General features: G+C 33.2%; 1 protein-coding gene, 1 long non-coding RNA gene and 1 other non-coding gene across 7 annotated transcripts; 1 reads left to right on the plus strand and 2 right to left on the minus strand.

The window, feature by feature from the left end:
* Positions 1-1,843: 1,843 nt before the first annotated feature.
* LOC110665021 (cholesterol 22-monohydroxylase CYP90B51) lies at positions 1,844-6,230 on the minus strand. Of its 4 annotated transcripts, none has more exons than XM_021824971.2 (8): positions 5,757-6,228; positions 5,351-5,675; positions 5,091-5,243; positions 4,749-4,967; positions 4,565-4,657; positions 4,402-4,480; positions 4,210-4,319; positions 1,844-2,400 (listed from the first exon to the last, which is right to left on the minus strand). In XM_021824971.2, the coding sequence occupies exons 1-8, from the start codon at positions 5,957-5,959 to the stop codon at positions 2,185-2,187; spliced, it is 1,398 nt and encodes a 465-aa protein (XP_021680663.2). In that variant the 5' UTR covers positions 5,960-6,228; the 3' UTR covers positions 1,844-2,184. The 4 variants fall into 4 exon arrangements, with proteins under 4 accessions (XP_021680663.2, XP_021680662.2, XP_021680661.2 ...); XM_021824970.2 differs by having other exon boundaries at positions 4,749-4,970; XM_021824969.2 differs by having other exon boundaries at positions 4,749-5,000; positions 5,757-6,225.
* A 5,906-nt stretch (positions 6,231-12,136) lies between these two features.
* Positions 12,137-19,558, minus strand: LOC110665022 (uncharacterized). 2 transcript variants are annotated; one of them, XR_009151282.1, is made up of 4 exons: positions 19,406-19,558; positions 18,651-18,867; positions 15,324-15,688; positions 12,137-12,533 (listed from the first exon to the last, which is right to left on the minus strand). It is a non-coding gene; the product is annotated as an uncharacterized LOC110665022 (long non-coding RNA). The 2 variants fall into 2 exon arrangements; XR_002496782.2 differs by lacking the exon at positions 19,406-19,558 and adding an exon at positions 19,108-19,271.
* Positions 19,559-19,724: 166 nt separating this feature from the next.
* On the plus strand, positions 19,725-19,796 carry TRNAE-UUC (transfer RNA glutamic acid (anticodon UUC)). Its single transcript has one exon. It is a non-coding gene; the product is annotated as a tRNA-Glu (tRNA).
* The last annotated feature ends 140 nt before the right edge of the window (positions 19,797-19,936 follow it).

The raw sequence follows: 19,936 nt of genomic DNA on the forward strand, positions 1-19,936 counted from the left end.
AAAATTATAATTTACTTTTAATTATTAATTAACTATAATTAAAATTAAAATTAAAATTTTAAAAAATATTTTAATATCACAATGAGCCAAAAAGTACATAAATTTTAGAATGGCATTCTTTTGCACAATTAGAACTGCTTAGAATCATTTTTATTTATAATTTCAAGTCCACGTGATTATAGTTCAGGCCTACATCTCATCATTTGAATCATCATATGGGCTTTTATGACAACTATCAATTAACCGTGCAATTTCTGAATATCATATGGGAGTTCCTAATCTATTATGATCTCACACTCTCTAGACAACCACTTCATTCAGTTTCTGAAAAACATTTTATTCCCAAGTTTCTTACTTTCCCACAAACTTGGTAATGCTGGGAACAACTTTTATTTACCGCAACTGAGAATTTAAATGCCCATAATGAGCTTTTAACTTTTGGGTTTGAGCAATGTAAAATATTAAGCCCATATATGGGTGGTCCATTTCCTTCATATAAGATAATAGATGCATCGTTATTAACGAGTCTCATTATCAGAATTACCATGTCTTTCACTAATTCACTACACTTGTGTACGATTACGCATTATTCATATTTAATTAAAATAAAAATTAAAGATTTAGGTGTTTAATATAACTCCAAATAAAGTTTGATGAAAAGTAGTTGGGTTGGTGTTCATAACAGCTGACATAGTAGCGTCCAACTTGATAATTTCAAGTAAAGTTACAGAATTTGGATTTGGAAGCAATCTTATTGGGCCTCCATACATATGCTTTTCATAATTACATTCATATATAGTAAGTAGATATATAGAAACATGCATCATGTTACAAAAATTAATAGAATGGTTCAGGTGGCATATTAATGCAGAACCCCATGAAAAGCCTAATTGCCTAACTAAAACTGGCCCTATCCTATCGTATCCTTTTACTCATTTGGTGGAGACTGTAGACGGGTCAGTGGTGTCTGTAGAAGAAGAGACTCGAGAGCTCCCTCCCAGAAAATGAAGAAATTGCAAATTGGTCAAATATCTGTCGGCAATCCATACAACAAATAATTTGGGTAAGCTCAATATATGATAAAGAAGGTGAAAAGGGCAGTGGCTAATATGAGGAAGAGAGCCCACATTTAAACCCACAGCGTGCAGCTTCCCAGACCATCCTTCACAGATAACTGTTGCCCCAAAATCCATGAATCATTCATAAACAACAAAACAAAACAAAACCACCTTGGAAAATGAAAGCAAACCTAACAAGGAGGTGTTGGTTGGGTCATATATACAAGAGAGAGAACAAACTAACTCTTATATCCCATGAAGAATTATGGTCTCGCATAAGTTTTAACACTAGCTTTCCTTAACTCTCAATCATAACCGATAAACTAAACAAGCCCTAGTGTAAGTTAAGCAATTACAAAGCAGTCGGGGACCCAGGAAGAAGTTCTCCAACTTGCAGATGCATTTTCAAAAATAATTTAAATTAAATTTCATTGAATTAAATATGTAAACTTCGTTATGGATTTGAGCTTACATTTAATATGCAAGGGAGCGGGACCTAATAAAATTAAGAAATCTAAACAATGAACGCCGATCCCTTCCCAAACGACAAACACAGCCTTTATTTTAGGCCCAGGGTTACGTTTCCATTTCGTGCACTGCCAACATCCACAAAGTGTCACTTTCCTTTTCCTAGAAAGTGGCAAGACCCAAACATGCACTGAGGTTGGGGTTCCCTGTCATGGATTACTACCTGCGGCTGTGGGGACTCAGCCCCACCTTCAATTTACAATTTTATTTTTTTATTATTATAAAAATATTTCTTTCAAATTAATTCTCTATCACAATTTAAATTTAAATTTTCTTATGATTTATTATAAAATTTATCAAAGAATTATTTTTCGTCTCATTCACGTGAATTTATTCACCTAGTAATTGTGTAATTTGAAATTATTCACGTGAGCTGCTACATATAAAACATCAAAAGAAATAAACTTATACACTAGACCGTTGGGAACAGAATAGTCCAAGGGGCTCAAAATCTTCACATACAAACGAGACGACCTGTTGCCTTCTTCAGTAATGTTACAAGCTATATAAACGTCTTCCATGGGCTTTGCAGAGGCTGATATGAGGATGATGAGCGATTTGTCTGCATGTATAACAAGTGAATTTGTTTTGTTTAATTCTATATAAAATTGTGGAGCTTGACCACCCTGATAGGCAAGCCTTTAGGAAAATCGACAAATGGAAAGGCAAAAGCTTCATCATGATCGGCTAACTCCCATTGATAATTAAGCACCAAATGGTGGATGAAAACGGCCATTTCGAGTTTTGCCAACTCTGAGCCTGCGCAAATTCTTGGTCCTCCCCCAAATGGCATGAAGCAATGACTACTCTGCGTCTGTTCATCACAAAAATAAAACACTCAGAAGCCAGAACAAGAGCGTAAAAAGTGAGTATCTCAGGACAAGCACCCACTTGAAGTCACAGAATACTAAATAATGACAAGAATCCCGTTGAATTCCAAGGATATATATATATATATGTCTTCTTATTTTACTTGTAATTTAATTAAAAAAAATTATTATATACTTAAAAATATATTTATCAATACATACTCGCCCTACATAAAATTATGAATTTCATGTGAAATTTTATTTAACAGCGCAAAATTAGCGGATTAGATTGACGAGGCAGACAGATACCAACCAACTTCTTAGACCATTTCCTATCAATGTGTCAAGTCGCAATGTATGTGCATATTTCCGAACAAGTTTTGAGGAAATCATGGAAAGAAGATTTGGCCAATAGGTTTGAATGGAAAAATAAACGCACGTGTAGGAAAATTCAATGCAATGAGACATCCATCCGTCCATCTCCTTGATGGGATCGGAGGTCAACTATCGGGGAAAGCCATGTCACTTGCGCTTAAATAATAACAAATTAAACACAAAATAATTATTAATTTTTTCGAAATGGGTAATAATATTTTAATAAATAAAAGCAGTGACGTAGGTGCACGTGAGAACCCACAACCAAATGGGGCTTTAATCACGTGAAAGACGATACCACAGGGTGAGAGAAAGTGGGACCAAAGTGATAAGATGGAAAACATGCCGTTGAATGATGACGACAGTTCATTGCTTGATCTGGTGGGGATATCGCGAGATCGCACTGTGCACTTAGCTTATCTTCTTTCCAGTACGTCTTATGATCTTATCTATTCAACGGCTTTGATCAATTCGGCGTCTCCCCGCGTATATCTTATCTTCCTCATCTTGTGGTGGCTGTGCCGGTGAGGCCTATTTTTATTTTGAAGAAAATATTTTTATGTTTGAAAAGATTTATAATAAAAAAAAAAAAAATTATTTAATGTAGATGAATGATAGAATTAGAAATCAACACGTTTTAGGTAGGTAATTATAGCCGCAACCATGACAATGTTTTCTGAAAGGGTATCCTTGATTAATTATGCGTCCACTCAAAACAAAGAAACAAATAGCTAATTAGTTGCCTGTAAATAATAATTAATTGTTTTATCTAAATTATTTATGATTTTATTTTAATAATATAAAATATTTATATTTTATTTTTATATTGTTTAAATTTATAATATAAAATTTTATGAATGATAAAATTTTTAATTAATTATAATTTTATTTCATGTATTAATAAATAATTTTTTTATAACATTTGATATAATTTTATATTTAATAAAAGGTATTATAACATTAGATTTTAAATTTTAGAAATAAATTTCAGTCAATTAAAAAAAAATAAATCACCACTTTTTCATCTAACTGAAAGTTTAATGCTTAAAATTATAAATTTTAAAATTTTTAAAAGATGTAATAAAAAAGAATTTTAGATAATTTTTTTATAAGATAAGATTTTAATAGTTGAAATTTAAAAATATTTAGATAAAAAATTGATATTTAATATAATAAGTTAATTTTTTGAAAAAATATAAAAATAAAAATAATAAAGAGGTTGTGTCATATGATAATTTTTTAATTTACTTTATTAGTTTAGGCGGTATATTCTTGTAAATCAATTTTTAATATTCAGTTTTAATAAATGTATATATATAAATAATAATAATAATAATAATAATAAATGAATAAATAAATAAATAAATAATAATACAGTGATGATGACGAATAAGGAAGGCATCTCTGTCTTAAGTCTTTAACTCTAAAAGCTTACCGACCTGCAGCCATCTCCATGGATTGAAGTGTTGGGGATGGTCAAAAAGAGAAGAATCCAAATGCACGGCTGCAATCACTGGTAGCACTTTCCATCCACGTGGAATGTCATAACCTTTCACAATTTAACCCAAATTTTAATTAATTTTTGATTTCTTGATCATCACATTAAACATTATTGTAATCTCTTTCTTTACCTTCATAATGAACATCTTTCAGAGCTTTCCTATGCAGGAATCTCACTACGTTTCCAAGCCTAAGTGTCTCACTGATAACCTTCACATACAAAAACACTCGTTTATTATTTCTGTTAGAATGTTTTTTGGCATAACAAGAAAAGAAGAATGCTTGATTAATTACACATTGAGTGAATTCCATTTTCTTGTAATCTTCCCAGTTCAATTCTTTCTCTCCTGATTGCTTCTTTGCTCTTGCAATTTCCAGGTGTTCTTCCTTTGTATAAAGAAAGAAACAAAACATATAAATATTACAAGACTAGTATTTGGTAAGAAGTAAAAGTGGCATATATATAAGACATGCTTACCCGTAACTGCTGGATAGCACTTGGACAAGCCTCCAAGAAATAAATAGCTAAAGCTATGGCTACTGAGGAAGTTTCATGGCCGGCAAAGAGCAAGCTCAGTATCAAGTCAAGGATTTGCTCACCATAAAGATTTGAATGCTTCAAAACCCATCCAAGAAGATCATCTCCCTCCAAATTTTCTTCTCCTTCCTTCATTTTCCCAATTCTTTCTTCCATTTTCTGCTGTATAAAATTCAGGATGATTGATCGAGACTGCCAGACAGAATTTTAGTCCTGGTTCTTTTGTCAATTCATTTTATGTTTTATACGAAATTTTTAGGTAGTAACTGGCTAGCCTATTACCTGCAAGGCTTTCCTGTACGCAGTGCCGGGCAAATTTAATGGAGCAGATACCACTCCTTTCATGAAAGTAACATACTCTTTCTTCAGCTGCTCAGTCTCTGGCTTTCCAGGATCCATGCTCATGATGTGTTTCGCCATCAAATTGAAGGTGAACTACATTTTTTTTTTATTTGTCCTTACCGATAAGCTAAGCATTTTTCTCTTGAAAAGAGTGCAATAATGAAATTCATCTGTTTGGTTATGTAAGTTTCAAGAATTACCTTCTTTGCTTCATCCTGAGCTGAAAATATAGAATTCTCCCTCCAGGAGTTAAGAACAAGCAAGGTATGCCTCTCCATCTCTCTCAATAGTTGAGTCCTGAGCCTGGCATGGCTCAGAAAGTTGAGAGATATAGTCCTCATATCTTTATGCAAGTCTCCAACTAGAACCAGCATAGACCACTTTCCAAGAATTCCACCAATACTTCTTGGATAGCTGCATTCAAATAACCTCCCTTCATTCTGTAGTATAAATCTATTGAGTCCAGCATCTGCAGAGACTACTGTTGGCTCCCCAAATAAATAGGACTTGTATATCTTCCCATACCTGCAGATTAAAATTGAAGCTTTAATTGGTATAATTTTTGCCTAAACAAAATTTGTAGTCAGTTTGTAGCATTTAATTTACCTTAAGATATGCTTTTCCATGAAATCTCCAATTGAAGTAGCAGAGTAAGGCTTCAAGTAGGCAAAGGTTTCACCAATAAATGGCCAGCCCATGTTGCCTGGTGGGAGATTGAATCTGGCATGCTTTCTTTGAAAGAGAATGAAGATTAGAAGAAGAGATAAAATTGATGGAAGAAGAAAGAGAACAAGCTCTGTATCAGACATGAAGCCTCTACGTTTGTGTGCGTGGAATTTGCTTAGCTGTTTTAAGCAGAGAAAAATCAGACAGCCTCTGCTTTTTTGGAGTTCTTCATCTGAACTGAAAAGGTTACATGGAGTTTTTAAAGTTAGTTACGCAGGTGGTTTTGAGGAACCGCAAGCTTGAGAGCAAAGGCTAAGAACCCATAGCCATAGGCTGCTTTTACAAGCTTCTCTTTTGTCATATAACTAAAACAGCGGAAAGCAGCGACGATTTTGGCTTTCTGTTGCCCTTTTACTTTCCAAGTCTTTTTTTTTCCCAATAATTTTTATTTATGAAGAATATTCTTTCCTTAGTCTTTATTTTATTAAATTAAAAAAATCCTTAATTAGATTACTTAAGATTTCTAATTTTAAAATGATAAAAATTAAAGTATATTCTAAAAAAAAATTCAAAAAATTTTAAATATTCTGATTATGATTTTTTTAAAAATGAGATTGAACTACTTTAAGCCTAAACGGCAATATTTAATAAATGCAACTTTTAAATCACCTCTTCAAAACGAATGGAGGTTCTTTGGTTTTATGAAGGCTATAAAATGAGGCATTAGTTCTCCTCAGTTGGCGTGCCACAAAGTTTCGTGAGGCGTGTGCCGTGTGAAGCAGAGCCGAGCCAATTGGCTTTGCCCATTTTGTGAGATGCCGCGAATTGTTGTTTCTTTTTTTTTTTAATTGAAAGTTAGCAGGATTCATTTATGAAAAAAGGGCTAGTGAACCATTGCAAGATAAAGTTCCATGGCCCAAAATAAACGCAGAGCAGGCGCAACCCACATCGTACAAGGAGCCCTAGCATAGATGATCCGAACCTGGACCCTAAACCTGATGAAAAGGGCCGCACAACACTAGAATCTAGAACGCCACTGGACGGCCAGTCAAGTCGTTGGAGGGGAGAAAAACTCCCCTTGAAGCGCCGAAGGGAGTGAAACTCGACCTACAACACCTGATCAAGGATCCCTAGAAACACCCCATGGAACCAGCCAAAGAACTAGGAAGCCTTGCATGACCTTATAAACGTTGGGCTTTGGACATCGACACCATAGCTCATAAGGGGAGAAGTAGAACCTTCACTGGGGACAGAACTAGTAGAGAGCACTACAAGGGACTAAATGTCGGCCAAAAGATCCTGAAAGAAATGTACTAAGCTATAACAGAACCCTTAGATCAGAGACGCACAGCTAAAATAGAAAACAAAAAACCAAGGCCATGGACTCCAAAAGCGGAGGAGGAGAATAGAGTTTGGTCAATCTCGCTCTCCTATATTTTTAATTTGATAGTTTTGGGATTATTTTATATTATTATTAAAATTATTAAATTTGAGAAATCAAATTTTAAATATATTAATTAAAAATAATAAAACTTAATTTAAAATTAAATTTAATATATTTTAATCATAAAAATTTTAAAATAATGAAAATGACCAGCATTTTCAATGACTTAAACATCCTATTTAATAAATTAAATATATATATATATATATATATATATATATATATATAATTGTAGTATAAAACTTTCAAATGAAAAATAATTTTTAGTGACTTGTACAATTAGTTTAATAAATGACATAAATTATAAAATTAATATAAGAATAATTTATTTTTATATGATTATTTTATTTTATTTTTAATGATTTAACACTTTAACATTTTTATATTTTATCTTTTCATATTTACGTAAAGTAATATAATAAAAAAGTATAACTATAACATTCTTATAAAGTAATGTAATAAAATATTATTTTAAAAATGTAATAAATTAAAATATTTAAATTCATTAATAAAATATAATATAAAATATTATTTTTGTGTAATAAAATATATTTTTTAATAAAATAACTATAAAAATCTCTTTTATTTACATATTAAAAATTAATTTTTGAAAAAGAATATTTTTATATGGAGCAAAAAAAAATTATAAAATGATGACATTATAGCTACTTGTATAATCATCACCCATCAACTTACATGACCATCGTCCCACAGTAAATATCATGTGAATGTGTGATTATATATATAATTATTTTTATTAAATAATAAATTATATAAATTGTTATTAATTTAAAAGTATTTTATTAAAAATTTGAGACTTAAAATTATTAATTTTTGAAAAACTAAGACTTTTGTCACGACCCAACCTATGGGCCGGACCGGCACTAGGACCTGGGCCAGCCTAAAGCCCCCGAGGCCCGTAGTAAGTCTAACTGTTCACTTAACCCAACTCTAAGGCCCATTTGGGCCCAATTTCAAGAAATCAACCGGGCAGAGTCCGGCCATAAAGTGGACCTTTCAACGGGGAGTTTTTGACTCACCCGACCTGTAAACAAAATATAACATCAATTGGGGAGCTCAGCTCACCCTCCACATACTCATCATCATAAACATAAATGGGAGCTCAGCTCCCTCATCCAATCCATCAATCACGCATAGAATATTATGTTTACAGGCCCAAAATAACAATTTAGTTTACAGACCCAATTCAAATAATATTTCTATCACATGCGGAAATGCTAAGATTTAACAAATTTATACAAACATTAATACTCGACCTGCGAGGAAGAAAGCAGGTTAATCTCAAAAATATCCTCCTGTGGCCTGAAAAAATATTGAACAGGAGTGAGCGTTCGACTCAGAGAGTAAAATATCAATTTTAACTATAATCTCTATAACTATCTAAAACTAATGCACCCTGTAGAGTGAAATGCAACACCAGCAATAATTTCACATCATAACATCAAAAAGGTAATTTGGAGCACTCACGCACTCAAAGAATATCAATCATATATATATGGGAGTGATCCCTATGACTCTCTTAATTCCAATCGTGTACAACAAGAACTCAGCTCGGACTTCCACTTAATAACCAAATCAGGGTCCCAGCGAAGAACTCAAGCCGTGTCTACCCCGAAAGACCGGGTCCCAGCGAAGATCTCAAGCCGTGTGTACCCGTCCTATCCATAGTCCACACCACATCACACGCACGCCAACGCACGCACACTGCTCCAAATTACCACAATAACATACATGGCACTTTCATAATTATGAATGCAACATAAATCGTGCCTAAAGTTTATTTACATAGATATATGCATATAAGTGATGCATGGGCATGCTTGAACATATAATAATAGTGAAATTACAATTAAAATTAATATTTTACTCACAGATTTGACAACGGTCACTGTGGCGGCTGGGCGGAGGAAGAAGGCTGTCCCGGCTCACCTGACAATTACATTACAATTATTTAATACAAATGACTCAATACAATTTAAGAAAAGACCAAATACGTCCTAAGTCGTGCCGAAAATCCGGCAGAGTCTCCCCTATACCTAGGACCTACCCAACCTGCAAAAGGGCTCAAAACACACTTATATATTCACAACCCATATATCCACAACTCAATCTCATCACACAACCCCTCCTGGGTCCATCAAATCAATCATCCATCACAATATGTAAAATTTCAATTTAGTCCTTATAATTAATCATTTTTGCAAAAATTGCCCAAATAAGCTCTAAAAATTCTAAAACTTTGTCCCGCGGTCCTTAGCAATATTACTAGGCTATTGCAAAAAGAATCATAATTTTATGAGCTACCACGAATATTTTATGGATTTTTAATCCTATTTAAGCACTAGAAAATTACGAAAAAGCAAGGTTCGGGTTTACCTTTGCCGATTCCGACTTCGGGAACGCGCTCAGGATGTCTGACAATGGTGAGGTAGCCAAAACCTCAATCCAGTTCGGAGACTTTTCCGGTAGCAGGTTTGTCTGGCCGGAAATTCACAAACCCGGACAATTGTCGAATTTCCGCGAATTGAGGATACCTACACGAAGGCACAACACGGGGGTTAGTACATAAATTTTACAGAATTTTCTAAGCTCATTTAATGCTCGGAAAAACACTGCGAAGTTCCGTGGGACCCACCGAAAAATGGTGTTGGAAAAATTCAAAATTTATATCGCCGCGAGCTCTCAACGAATTGAGCGCTCTAGTACTCTCGGTTTTTTCGTGGGATTCACGGTTTGCGAGAAATCTAGCCCAAAAGTCAAAATGGGCTAAAACTTCTCGGACAAAAATTGGACAAACAGCTAGATGGATTTCGGTGTTCTTGGTGTCTATGGAAAGCTCTCGACGAGTAGATGAGTTTAGACACAAGACCCGGTCCGATTGGTGGTCGGATCAATCGGATTTTGGCCGGGAAGACGAAAGGTCGCGCGTGCGCTGCGCGTCGCTTCTAGAGCCGTTTTCCAGCGTTCCAGGCGGCGGCCGGCCGTGGGGGAGGACCGAGGTGGGGCGCCGGCGAGGTGGGAAGGCAGGGGAGGCGGCGGCGCGGCAAGAGGAGGAGGGAGGAGAGAGAAAAGAGAGAGAGAAGGGAGAGGGGTCAGACGCGCGCAGTAGGAAGAAGGAAGAAAAAGAAAAGGCCTGTCCGATTCGATCGGTCCGATCCGGTCCGGTTCAATTCGGTCAGTCCGATTCAGAATACAAAATTTTAAATTTTTACTCTGCCTCGGGACCGAAAACGAGGTCCAAAAATTTCAAAAAAATTCCAGAAAACTCAGAAAAATACGTAGACTCCAAATATATTTTTTAGTTTTGCCACGTGATCTTTAAATAAATTTTTTAAAAATCATCAAAGTTTATATTTTCAGAAAATCGAACCCGATTTTTAAAATCCGAAAAATCTCAAATAATTTCTTAAAATTTAAATAAAAATTAAAATACCAATATTACTCATAAAATAATAAATTTAAAATTTTTTTTGGGTGTTACAACTTTATTGTTTTTTTATTAAAATTTCAAGTATGAATAATTTTAATTTCCCAATTAATCCTTTTAGGTTTGGGCTTCCTACCCAAATGAAAGAAAGGGACAATCTTTGACTAGTTTGAAGGGTTTCGTAGATCTGTATTTTTATTTGGATTTTAGAGGCCCTCACTAAATTAATCTAAATCATGTTGTTTCTTTAAATAATTAATGCTTATTCGTCTTCTCTTGGCATAATCAATTTGAGGAAATTTCAGTGTTGAAGGGCCATACTGAAATGACAAAGGAAGACATTTTTATTTTCAAATGGTTGGGTCACTTACCACTTAAAATGCATTATCACAAATAGCAATACAAAAATTTTTTAATAATAATAAATTTGCAAGATCTTCTATAATATATGTTATCAGTCATTTTGTATTTTTCTTTTTTAAAATGAAAAACACAAATATTGGACGTTTGTTAAAGAATTCTAATTTCATGATGATAATAATAATAATAAATTCAAATATAAAATTAATAGATTTATAATCAACTCTAGCCGCCACTTTTCTTTTTTTTTTTTTTTCTCTCTTTTTTCTTCTTGTGGGTCTTTAGAGTGATCATGGGCGATTGTTTTCATTGATTGTTGCCCCTCTGCCTTTTACTTTTTGTGTTTTTTTTTTTTTTATATTTAACTTATTTTTTCTCAATAATCTTCATATTTGTATCTGTTTGTAAGTTTGTCCACACTTCATCTGAGTTTTTATTTTCCCCTTTGGAAGAATTTATTGCCTTCCTTTCTATGAAGATTTGATATTTTTTCATTTGTGAGTATTTCTATTTCTTTCATCATAAAAATCTATTTTTTTTTCCTTATTATTTTAGAGTTGTTAAGTGTTTTATTTTATTATTTGAATAAGAATGCAATGATATAAGAAGTATATATTTTTTTCCCATAAGAATATCAAAGTTCGATACTTTCTAGTTAAGCTTGTAAAAGGAAAATAAAATCAAATAACGATGACTACTAATGAGTAGTGTGTACTTCCTACTAAATGACTAACTCAAATGCCTTTTTAATAAATTTAAAATTTTCAAATCTAAATAATTATTATTATATTTTATATAAGTGATATATCTTAAATATTATTATACAAAATTATAGTAATATTTATACTTCATATTTATATTTTACCTCCATTTAATGAAAGATTTATCTTTTATTTGTTAAAAAAAATTACTAGGTTTTAAACTTGTCAATGTAATCACAATAATTAATAGATTAAAAAAAAATTATCATTGAGCATTTAAATACCGAATATTGGTCTCCAAAGAGGGAAAAGAGGGAAAAATGATTTCCCTAAACAACCAAAAGAGAAAAACAAAAGGAATAGAATAGAGTTCAAAAGAATAGAATTAATGAATCTATTTCTTTGATTGCGCATCAGGGCAGAACTTTCACTTAACCACCAATAATTATATATAAAATTTGCTTGAAATGCCTAATCTGTAAACCTTGGCACAAAAACTGAAGGTTTCATGATTGCAGTTGGCTAATGTGACCTTAAACAAATACTTAAATTTCACAATTATTGGCAGACTATTGATTGATTGGCCCTTTGAACATGTGTTACCCAACAGCAATTTTACCATTGCCCTGTCTTATCGATTAATAAGAATAATTAAAGAAGCATAGTATAGTTGCCCAGCGTATTGAGCCCTTTGCCTTTTTTTTTAATGCCAACATCCACTGTCCTTGATCTTCACATCCAATTCAACACATGGAGCCTTATCCCTTGCAGCAAATATAAATAAAATAATAATAATAAAGGGGATATTCTCTACTTGAGAAAACTGCACTACATGCAGGCAGCATGCTCCATAAAGGTACTTTCTGGTGCCACTAACATTACCTTTTTTTTCACTAACAGAACAAATCCCATTCCCATGGGCCATCAGCATTTTTCAATAATAGCTTATGAATCATAACATGATGAGCCACTGCTATCCACAGCATAATCATATCATTTGAGTAGCTCATGAACTTTACAATATCCTGCCTATAAACCTAACCAAATAGTTTATAAACAAGACCTGCCATTACTCCAATCAAAACACCTATGATATAACCATCAATGGCACTTAAAGGAGGAAAAAATAGTTAAAGAGGGCATGAAGCTATAAACTAGAATAGATATGATCTGTACTGCATATTAACGTAAGTGTTGAAAAATGAAGAATAGAATCACAATAATCATTACCATGGTTTCACTTTAAGCATCATACAAGAAAAATATCGAAGTCGAACCAGAGTAATGAAACATCACTAATGGGCATTATTCACGCTCAAGTACAAGTCAAGAGAAGGCCCTCTGCATTCCTAGGACATATGGGGCCATATACTTATTGATTAAGAGCAATCATTTCACCTGTATGCCACCCGTCGCCATCAGCTTTTCATTTTATTCTTCTACTTTCTTCTTTCCTAGCTCATGTCTACTGATGTCTTAGACCCATGTTTGAGGAAACAGAACAAAATGGTCCCCTACGGGACCATGAAAGGAACCATAAAAAATCACAAACACAACTACTTTGCAATTGTGATATCAGCCAATTAGGCTTCTTATATTTGATATAGTTTCCTTTAATGTATTTAAAAAAAGATGAAAAACATTTGAGCACACAATATTATGTCAAGGATAGTTTAATTTTAACAGTGTTAAAGTGAAATCTACCAGAGTCTCAGCACCCAAGGTGTAATAAAAAATTTTAAAAAGCCAAAAAATAGCTTTGCTCTGAAAGTCCTTATAAAATTCAAAGCCTAATCCAAATAAATGAAGTGCTGATATCAAACTCTGGACAACTCAATGGATACATATTTTAAAATGGTATAAATTTTCTTCACTTAAAACAAAATTGTTTATCTTACAAGTAACAGACATTATTCATTTTTCAGAGAGGGTATGACCACTGAGTTGTATGATTATATATTTCTGATTTTACAATGCTTACTTGTTGCTTCAACAATGTATCAAGTGTTTCCTAAGTTACATGTTTAGTTTAAGTGGCTTCATGTCTCAGCCAAAGAGGGGGAAGAGTGCAGGCGGAGAAGCCTGAACAACAAAAAGGCAACATTCAGGACCAAAAATATAAGCATGGTAAATACTGAAATGACACTTGAAATGTCAAATTCTATCAATTAAGTTTTGTTACTAAGATCCAGCTTCCTAATGCTTTTGTGTAACTTACAAGTCAGGTTATATTAAGTGATAGCAGATCAGGTTCTTTTTCCTAACGTCACAATCTCTTCCTTCTGAAATGCCTTACCCATGAAAAAAATTACATAAAGCAACGATTTCAAGATTTCATCAACCACAAAATCTAGATACCAAAAAATTTCAATTTATCAGACTTTATGAGTTTCTTTCTAATGCCACAAGAGAAGGGAAACACAACACTAGATAAAACTCAGGAGGTACCGGAGAAAGCTGAAAGGAAGGGAGGACAACTAATGGTGATCCTTGTTGGTTGTCGATAAATAAATCTGCCAAACTTGAAAATAAGCACGAACTATATATATAGGGAGAGAGAGAGGATAATGATGACATTGAAAAAGCCACATGAGTTGTCTTAGACATTTATAGCAGGTGAAGATTAAGTGTTGCAAACTCATACGGCATGCAAATAACATATGGGCATATGGCTTAATTTCACAGTGGTTGGACTTCTGACTAAATTTTAGACTCTTTTATTTTGTGTTTTAACATGGTCACTAAGCTATACTGAGATCTAGTCAGATTTCCAATTTGACAGCTAAAAAAGAACTCTTGTGGTTCACCTTTAAATTTAATTGTACAATTATATTATAAATAAATAAATAATTAAAATCTTGACTACCACATTAGAAATCCAACTGAATTTCTCTTACACATGCAAATAGTAAACTTACTGAAGAACACATTAAAGGAGTGTATTTTTATGTGATAGAATGAAGACCTCATAGAAGTTTAATGATAAGACTAGTGAAAATTGCTGAAATTAAGTCTATTGACAATTTAACACATAAGGTCAGGTTAGTTCTAGTCAGGTTATCAAATATACCTACCCAGGAACCGATTTAACCTTAGAAGACACCAAGATCTAAACTGACATGCCATTAACACCATCTTGACTTCACCAATTCAATTAATTGTTAGCTCTAGATCTCAAGTTACCTAGAGCGTAGTTGCATTGCTGCACCCTGTTCTATTCTTTAGCCCTTCAACTTTGGCCAAAGTGAAATTCAAAGCTTTTTACTATAATTTTGGTCCAGATCTTACTCATAAGAAGATTAAGAGAGAGGGAGAGTACTAACCGTCATGACTTTTTTGCGTTTCAAAATTCAAAATAAATATTTATATAACTTGATCTTCAAGAGATGTCAAAATAAATTTTCTTGAACTATACTGAATTTACAAGACTAGTAAATAGTAATGTCCAGTAACATTGCTCAAATGTATAGTGTTTACGCATGAAAAAGAAGTGTTGGGTAAATTCTCACTGCTTTTGTGTATTTGTTATGTAGAGGGACAAAAAAGAATCATACCATTTATCTCAGAGTGTAGAGACTAGGGAACTCTCATGGTTGACCAAAAGGAGTGCTCCATGCTTTGGAATTGCTCTATAATATGTCACAGCACTCAAATGCAAGTTAAAAAAATCATCACTGGTCTACATGCTTGAAAAACTTTACTGCCATGGCAAATTCACATTGACAAAGGTAATAACAATCTTCTCTCCCTCTTCCGGGTCAGTACCTGCCTAGAACTTCGCAAGCGTATGGGAAGAAAAATCCCAAGGCAGATTATGAGAAAAGAAAGCCAAAAGTGCCTGAAATAGAGGGTCACAAAAGATGATATGACAAGCATGCTAAACACGAATGCCCAGCAGATTGCCACAGCAACATCAACCCTGCAAGAAATTAATAGTATAATTTACATGTGCAAATAACACAAAAGGACATAGATGTAGTCTCAAACTATGAAGATCAAGATATTCATAAAAGGTGTACATGATGTTCTGATTCTCCTCAGATATAACAGAAAGCTGAAAGGCTTAATATTATTAGTAGTAGTACTAGTAGAAGAAGAAGAAGAAGAAGGTGGGAGCCACAAATCCTTCCCTAAATAAAAAGAGAAGTGGTGTTACAGGTTAGTTCTTACAATGATAAGGGAAAAAGAAAGGCTGCAGAGATTCTTACTACCGAATCTACTATGAAATGGGTCTGCAACTATAACCCATCAAAATAAGCATAATTGAAACAAAATTTGACCTTGTCATTAGCATAACTGAAACAAAATTTGACCTTGTCATCAATTCAATGCTACTATTGTTCCCAATTAATGATCCTTAAATTACCAAAATATGTGATCCTCCCAACCTCCACCTTATAAAGTCTGTCCCTCTCTATGGCAATGGATTTAGATGATGCAAATTCATTAGTTGATGTAGAACAAGTAGAGTATTTGTAATCTTACAAATATTAGGATTAGGAAATCCAACACTAAATAGGAATCAAATCACACAAAATCCTAAACAAAATAAAACTCTACTTCTAATATTTCTTCCTAAAATAAGTAGTCCTAAATTCCTGGCATTTCCTACATCATTAGTCCTGATCTAAAAATACTAAATGTATTTAACAATGCAAAGGTAAAAGATGACTTTCAAGAACCTTAATATCATAATTCCAATGCTTTGAATAATTCATGTAACTGTGACCATAGCAAACATATGAAAACAAAACTATGTTCATCTATAAAGAATGAGTTGTATTCAAGAAATTTTTTCTACGATAACAAGAAATAGAGTTTTATGCTCAAATGAAATGTTTTTCTCAATGGTGTAAAAGCATTTTTCATAATTTTCCAAGTTACAGCTCATTATAGGAAAACAAGTTTGGTTAATTTTTTTTAAGTTTTTCTATGACGTAAGGAATGAGCTCTCCAATGAAAAACACAGAGTTTTCTACATACTCTCTCTTCTGGCATCAAATGCTTGGGGCTCCAACCCCACCAACAACCCTTTTTTTCTCGCACATTTTACATGCATGCACACAAAAATATAAGTGCGTGTATGAGTAGTTGAGTACACATTTTTTACTCACAAAGGCTGTATTGTAGTTCATATGCTCCATATGCAAAGAAAATTTCTAATCAGATATCATGGGATCAAATCCTATCCATGTCAGATAATTGATCATTCTTTTCCTTTTTCTCTCACTTACAAAGAGAACAATTTTTTTTTTTCCATGGGTTAGTTTTTATTATGTAAACTATAAATTAGGCAAAAGATAATATATAGTATAAATGGAAAATGATTGTTTGTAAACATGTTTTACAATTTTCCAGTTTTATATTAATTCAGAAAACAGACTTAATAGAGCATGTTTTCTAATATTTTGAACTGGGAAACAACTTTCTGCTTGTAATAAATGAATGAATATTTTCAATTTCCACTAGTAAATGAAAACCAGAAATAGATATGAAATGGGGAAAAAATAGCCAGTCTCACAACCCAAAATATGTACACCCCCCACCCCCCTCTTCTCTCAACTGCCTTCTCTTCTGCTTCTCCTGCTTCTAATTGATGTATCAGCTGATACATAACTTCTACCACATTCCAAAACCACATCCCAAATTGGAATGATATGTCAATACCCTCTTCTCTCAACTGCCTTCTTCTTCTTCTTCTTCTCCTGCTTCTTCTAATTGATGTATCAACTTACACATAACTTCTGCCACATTTCACATTAGAATGATATGTCACTATTGGATCAACACTGGTATTGCCCAAACCCATATGGAAAGAAAAATTTTTTTTGTAGCATTACAAGTGATATAGGATATAACCGTATTTAAAATTTTGGTTCAAAGTAGTTACACCTTCGAGATTTCTGATTGTCCAAAATGCTACAGTTTTTCAAGAGGGTTGATAAAGCTTCAACTAGGCCTCAATCAATAATTGGAACCATATCCATCTTCCTTATTCATTTTAGAATGCCAGTTCAAATTCAATGTGGAATAGAAAAATTTTATGACTCCTAAAACTGGATCCAGTTGGTAAAAATCATGAAGCCTAGGATAAAATTTGAAAATTTACACAAAGTTAAAGATTTATTAGACTAGTTGGCCCTTTTATTTTTTTGAAACAAGATAAATACGTATTCCTAGATGTCCACATAACTTGTAAGGCATTAGTTCACAAACTTGCAGGTATGATTTCTCATAGCTTACCCATATTTAAGATATCTACGCCCCATTTTGGAGCTCTAGAATAGGAATATGAAGTCATCAGCCTTCCACGTTTTTGAAGGATTTGAGGGCACAAGTCCTAACCACCATTAGCCCTTAACAGTCGGACAGCATGTTTACAAACTAAACTAGGCACCACCGTTCAGGTAACTGGAGTTCCTTATAAAACTGAACAGGGCTTATATAGAAACTCTCTCCATAGAATTACAATCGAAATTTTGGTAGTAAGTTAAAAAAAAAAATGTATTGTCAAAAAAGTTGAAGAAATGTACCATACCAAATGCGAATTACAATTGTCACATCCTAGTCATACATAAAACGCAGCTCAAACTGCATATTACATGATCACAATGCCAATAATCATTAAAAAAAAAAAAAAAAAAAAAAACAGACAACCCATTTGCACATAGTGGATGCAAGATGCCCACACCACTGCTATCATTGTGTCTACTTCAGGAGGAAAATGTTGTAAAAACTAAAATGCACCAACAATGAATCCCCGGTTTGTGGCATGATCAAGAAACAGCAATTCCACTACTGATTATAATGCATCGGATTTTCCAATTACCAAAGAGTGAACAATAAAAATCAAATAATAAAAGAGAAGCAAAGAGAGTTACCAAGAAGTGATGTGGGGTTTGGGAGAGAAGATAGTTAGAGCAGGACACTTGTGCTGCGATCGGATCTGGTAATCCCTGAGTTGCTCAACGAGTTTAGACCGAGTTATCATATTCTGTATTTCTGTTCTTATTTATGTATTTTGTTTCTCCGATCAAAAAACTAGTAGCAACTGGGATATTTTGAGGCTGGATTGCAGAGTGTCGCTCGCTGCTCGATCTGAGATAAAAGTGGAATTAAGGTTGATTGTTTTGCTTTGGAGTTGAGATCGAGACCTTAATTGTTTTGCTTTGGAGTTGAGATCGAGAAGAAAACATATATATATATATATATATATATATATATATATATATATATATATATATATATATATATATATATATATATATATATATATAATTTAAAAGAAGAGAGAGGGATAGAAAGAAAGAGGGAAAAAGCTGTAACGAGGCAACCAACCAGTGAAATTCGTTCGGATTTTCCAGGGGAAACTCCTCGTGCCTGGACGATCCGCGACCCGCCTACCATTTGGTTGGGTTAATTAACCCGTTTTCTTAGAAAATTTAATTTTTAAGATATATGATATTTATTTCCTAATTTAAACTTTCTTAGATAATGGTTTTTGATATGTATAATTTATGTGGTATATATATATATATATATATATATATATATTGTGATTGCTAAGTTTCATACATGACATTAACATATATAAAATCTATTGGTATCATAAGAGAAAATTTTCTTGGTAGCTTACCATGAACAGGATTTAAATAAATGTCCACTAAAAACAACATTGTATTGATGAAGACTAGTTGGTAAACATCCTTCATTGAATTTGTTCATAAAAACATGTTAAAAATGGCTTCCGTTGGGGAGGCTTTTCTTAGGGAAAAAAAAAAAAAATCATGCGGAGTTTGTTTATCGTAAAATTCTTGTGGAGTCTTCTTGTATGTGGATCTCATTTCTTTATCTTTATAATCCATCCAAAACTAGGTTTTTTTTTATCATTGAAATGAGAGGGAAAAGTGTCGCAAAGTATGTAATTGATTTAGTTGCAATATTCAAATCAGATATCCGTTGTCGTCCAGCGGTTAGGATGTCTGGCTTTCACCCAGGAGACCCGGGTTCGATTCCCGGCAACGGAATTTTTTAACCTTTTTAAGTTTTGACGTGCGAAATTTTAATAATTATCTCTTTTCCATTATTTAATTATTATTTACTAATTTAATTTCAACTAAACATTCAAATTTAAAATCTTACAGCAACTGCCAATAGGCCATATTTT

The sequence above is a fragment of the Hevea brasiliensis genome, chromosome 9, assembly GCF_030052815.1.
Source record: "Hevea brasiliensis isolate MT/VB/25A 57/8 chromosome 9, ASM3005281v1, whole genome shotgun sequence".
Taxonomy (NCBI): domain Eukaryota; kingdom Viridiplantae; phylum Streptophyta; class Magnoliopsida; order Malpighiales; family Euphorbiaceae; genus Hevea; species Hevea brasiliensis.

Coding starts and splice junctions, on each gene's coding strand:
- LOC110665021 (XM_058153207.1), bottom strand. CDS start 5,959: ATGTCTGATACAGAGCTTGTTCTCTTTCTTCTTCCATCAATTTTATCT. Junction 5,244..5,350: donor CTCAGGATGAAGCAAAGAAG/GTAATTCTTGAA, acceptor AAAAAAATGTAG/TTCACCTTCAATTTGATGGC. Junction 4,320..4,401: donor GAAAGATGTTCATTATGAAG/GTAAAGAAAGAG, acceptor AAATTGTGAAAG/GTTATGACATTCCACGTGGA.